This window comes from Solanum tuberosum, unplaced genomic scaffold, assembly GCF_000226075.1.
Source record: "Solanum tuberosum cultivar DM 1-3 516 R44 unplaced genomic scaffold, SolTub_3.0 scf00312, whole genome shotgun sequence".
NCBI lineage: Eukaryota > Viridiplantae > Streptophyta > Magnoliopsida > Solanales > Solanaceae > Solanum > Solanum tuberosum.
In genome coordinates, this window is record NW_006239237.1 from 252,921 (window position 1) to 256,731 (window position 3,811).

Genomic DNA, 3,811 nt, shown 5'->3' on the forward strand with positions numbered 1-3,811 from the left:
TTTTGATGACAAGGGAAACCCGCAGCCGCTACCCTTTGGGTGCGCACAGGGTAAAACCCCCGCTCCTATACAATAGCTCGCAAACCACATAGGAGAGGTAACCCGCACTAGGCAAGCCCGGTGCGACGAGCTCGACCCAGAAGGCAAACCCCTTACTTTCGCTGGCAAGGGGTTTCGAACTTGAGACCTCCAACATGGAAGTCCCAAGCAGAAAGCCTTGGGCTACATTAGAAAGATATGTTCCTTTGAATCTTGCTCGTCTTCGTGTTAGTTGCTAGTTAAATGCCTTCCCCTCACTACAGCACTGAACCATTGATGTGATATGTCCAAAGAAGCACAATGGCTTCATCGCCTTAGGTGGCTACAATTGGACCAAGCAAGACATTGATTAATTGAAGCAATATGTATCTAAAAATTAAATGCATTTCATTATATGATATTCAAATGATAAGCAAGAATGAGTTGATTTAGCATGACATGGGTTCTTAACAAATCTGATGTTCCTTCTATGTATCCTGGTTTATATACTTCTTTTAACATCACAAATTCTATTCGTAACCAAATATTGGTTTTTGAAATGGTAAGTAGTGTTTCACAACAGATTATTTTAGTTAGTTAAGAGCATGCATGCGTAGTCTGAGTCATGAATTTGAACATGGCTACATGCAACAGGTATTAGATGAGGCGGACAGGTTGCTAAACGAGGATTTTGAGAAGGCCCTCGATCAGATTTTGAATGCTATTCCTCGTGAACGAAGGACTTATCTCTTTTCTGCTACAATGACCAAAAAGGTCAGTTTTTCAAGTGGTTTATAGGAAACCATGCTAATTATAAATGTTCTATTTTCTGCTTGTGGGTAATTTCTCTTTCTAGATTCTCTTTAAAGGAAAATCCCCTCTTTTAAGGTTGGGTAGATATCTTTTCCTCAGTATTTGGGGAGGAAAAGTGCTTTCATGAAGTTTTGGCTTTTATTAATTTGCAAATATCTTGCTCATTTTGATATTTATATATGAGAAGATACCAGAAAATGGAGGAGCTTTATACTTGTATTTCAGCTTCAGTTATCATTGTTATGGAAGTAGATGCACTTACACTTTATATCATAGTACCAAAATGATTATTACATGAAATTGTTCGAGTCTTCGAGAGGAGAAGGTGGGGATGTTATGAATGGCACGCTAATTTGCTTATGCTCTGCTTGGCTCTTTAAGGAATCAAATTTCATGCTTAAACTTTCCATGGACTGAACTTTTTGCTTGGGAAGGCCGATTCTAAATAGATATGTACTTGAACTACAGGTGCGGAAACTTCAGAGGGCTTGTTTGAGAAATCCTGTTAAGGTACAACAATGTCAATTGTCACCAGAGGATTTGTAGGTGGTGCTCAAGAGTATTTTCCATAACTTTGTTTATAATTTGTTTCAGATTGAAGCTGCATCTAAATATTCCACAGTCGATACACTGAAGCAGCAGTATCGTTTTCTTCCTGCTAAGTATAAGGTTAGTTTTTCAGTGACAAGATTCTATTTTAGGTTTGTTGGAAAAAAGCAGCACAAGTGGCTAGGCAATTGGCTTAATAATGATGTTCCATGTATGTTACATTTTGTTTGATGACATTCAATGAGTTCAATATTTTCTGCTTAAGCAGCAAAGTTGTCCAGACATTTAGTGTATTTTTACAACAGAACATTATATGTGGTGCTGTGTTCTCCCAATAATGATCATTATATGGCTGAAGAATGTACATTGGCATTTTGACACCACTAGAATAAGAAACAATCACGTGGATAAAAGAGGGGAGACGTGATCATAATGATTGTGTTGTTTAGTGTTACAAAGTAATAACTAGCATGAAGAGTGCAGCATCTTCTTGATTAAAAAACCAAGTAGCACAGTGAGTCACTCTTTACAAGGTTCATATTTTTAGCTTTCCCAGAAGTATTAATCATGAAGTATTTTAAGTAGTTGCAACTCTTGATTATTGAAGTGAACATAATCCAACTGACTTAGAGGTCAGGTCACATAGAGGGCTTGCCACAGTTAAGGCATATGCAGTTAAACACCTGTTTAGGCACATGGGTCTCTTTATATGTTCCTAATCAAGGAAGTTACTAGATTTGTAGTCTCAGCTATGGGCTTTCTTATACTTCTAGCCCTAATCAATTGTTTTGCATTATTAGTAAAACTATTACTCCAGGAATTGAGCAGTATACTAGTGCCTCCATTACATCTTCCCACGAACAAGAGGGTAGAGCAGATATTTCAAAGAAATGTATATCCCCCCGTCCTCACACTGTCCCCCCAAATGTGCCATCTTTGGTTGGCCTCTCCCTCTTCCCCTGGTGAGCAGACCTTCTTTTGATATCTTATGTATGGTTTACGAGATTGGAACTCAGAAGAAAATTAAATGAAGAGATTTTTCACCCCTTGTTTAGGGTTGAATTAAATGAAAACAATTGGGGTTTCTGCATGTGATAGAGGTTGGACAAAGGGGAAAAGAGCGGCACGAAGCTAGGACACATGGCACTGTAGGCTTGAGTGCAACAGGTTGGAAGCAGAAGCAAAGGGGAGAGATGTAGCATTAGGAGTTATGCTACAGTGGTGGAGTGCAAGGTGTTAGATTAGGCACGGAAGAAAACAGAAGATTGATGGGCATTGACAAAGGCCAAAGGGGGTGTGGAAGTTGACAAAACATGGAAAGCTCTAGGAGGAAAGGGGTGGGGGGACATGGGGGAAATTAAGGCAGCAGGGAATTCAAAACCTGTTCGGTGGCAGTAGAACGCGAAAGGTTGCTCTCCCAGCAAGATGTAAACCAGTATTTTAAAGGTCCTTTAATAGGAAATCTTTTTGTTTCGGCATTAAAAATTATCATAAGGATGATATAGCTAATGCCTGGTAATCGTGTGGGACTGTATGCTAGAGACAGTATACAAGGAATAAACCTAAAAGGCCCTCTACCTGATGGGGGCTAAAGATGTAATTGCATTAGTTTACTGAATTGTGATTTATGGTCCCATTTCAATTATCACATAATGACTTCTGGTCTGACTCTATTATTTGTCCATGGTTCACAGGACTGCTATCTTATCTATATTCTGACTGAGATGTCTGGCAGTACATCTATGGTTTTCACTCGTACATGTGATGCAACTCGTCTTCTGGCTTTGATGCTTCGCAACCTTGGCTTGAGAGCCATACCAATTAGTGGTCAGATGACTCAGGTATACTCTCAAACTTAAAGGCATATTTTAACAGGTTCACAATTTCCTCTTTGCTGGTTCTATTTCATCCCCACCCACACCCAAAAAAATAATAATGATATTTTACTTGGTCAGGATAAAAGGCTTGGAGCTCTAAACAAATTTAAGGCTGGAGAGTGCAATATCCTTATATGCACTGATGTGGCCAGTCGAGGACTTGATATCCCTTCTGTTGATATGGTTATCAACTATGATATTCCAACAAACTCAAAGGTGGATCTTGCTATTCTTCCTGCTTATAAAGTTATGCTGTTTTCATTGGGGTGGTCCTGGATTTATCTATACTTGACTTGATACTCATCATTTTAATCTGAATATCTTAATTTTGTTTTCTGGTGCGATTTAAGCTTATCACTATATGCATGGCTTGCAGGATTATATACATAGAGTGGGAAGAACTGCACGAGCAGGACGTTCTGGGGTTGCCATATCATTAGTAAATCAGTATGAGTTGGAGTGGTATATACAGATAGAAAAGCTTATTGGTATGAAATACAGAAATATTTCCGAGATTCTAGTACCCCCCCCCCCCCCCCCCCCCCCCCCCCCCC

The 3,811-nt window shown here is 39.4% G+C and overlaps 1 protein-coding gene across 4 annotated transcripts in view; it reads left to right on the forward strand.

The window, feature by feature from the left end:
• The window catches only part of LOC102578159 (DEAD-box ATP-dependent RNA helicase 10), an 11,045-nt gene that overhangs the window by 5,539 nt on the left and 1,695 nt on the right, over positions 1-3,811 (forward strand). For all 4 annotated transcript variants that reach the window (XM_006359963.2, XM_006359964.2, XM_015314660.1 and 1 more), the window contains exons 7-12: positions 673-792; positions 1,300-1,341; positions 1,426-1,500; positions 3,075-3,221; positions 3,336-3,473; positions 3,634-3,745. In XM_006359963.2, coding sequence (XP_006360025.1) covers positions 673-792; positions 1,300-1,341; positions 1,426-1,500; positions 3,075-3,221; positions 3,336-3,473; positions 3,634-3,745 — 634 coding nt within the window. The remainder of the gene's footprint in view (positions 1-672; positions 793-1,299; positions 1,342-1,425; positions 1,501-3,074; positions 3,222-3,335; positions 3,474-3,633; positions 3,746-3,811) is intronic.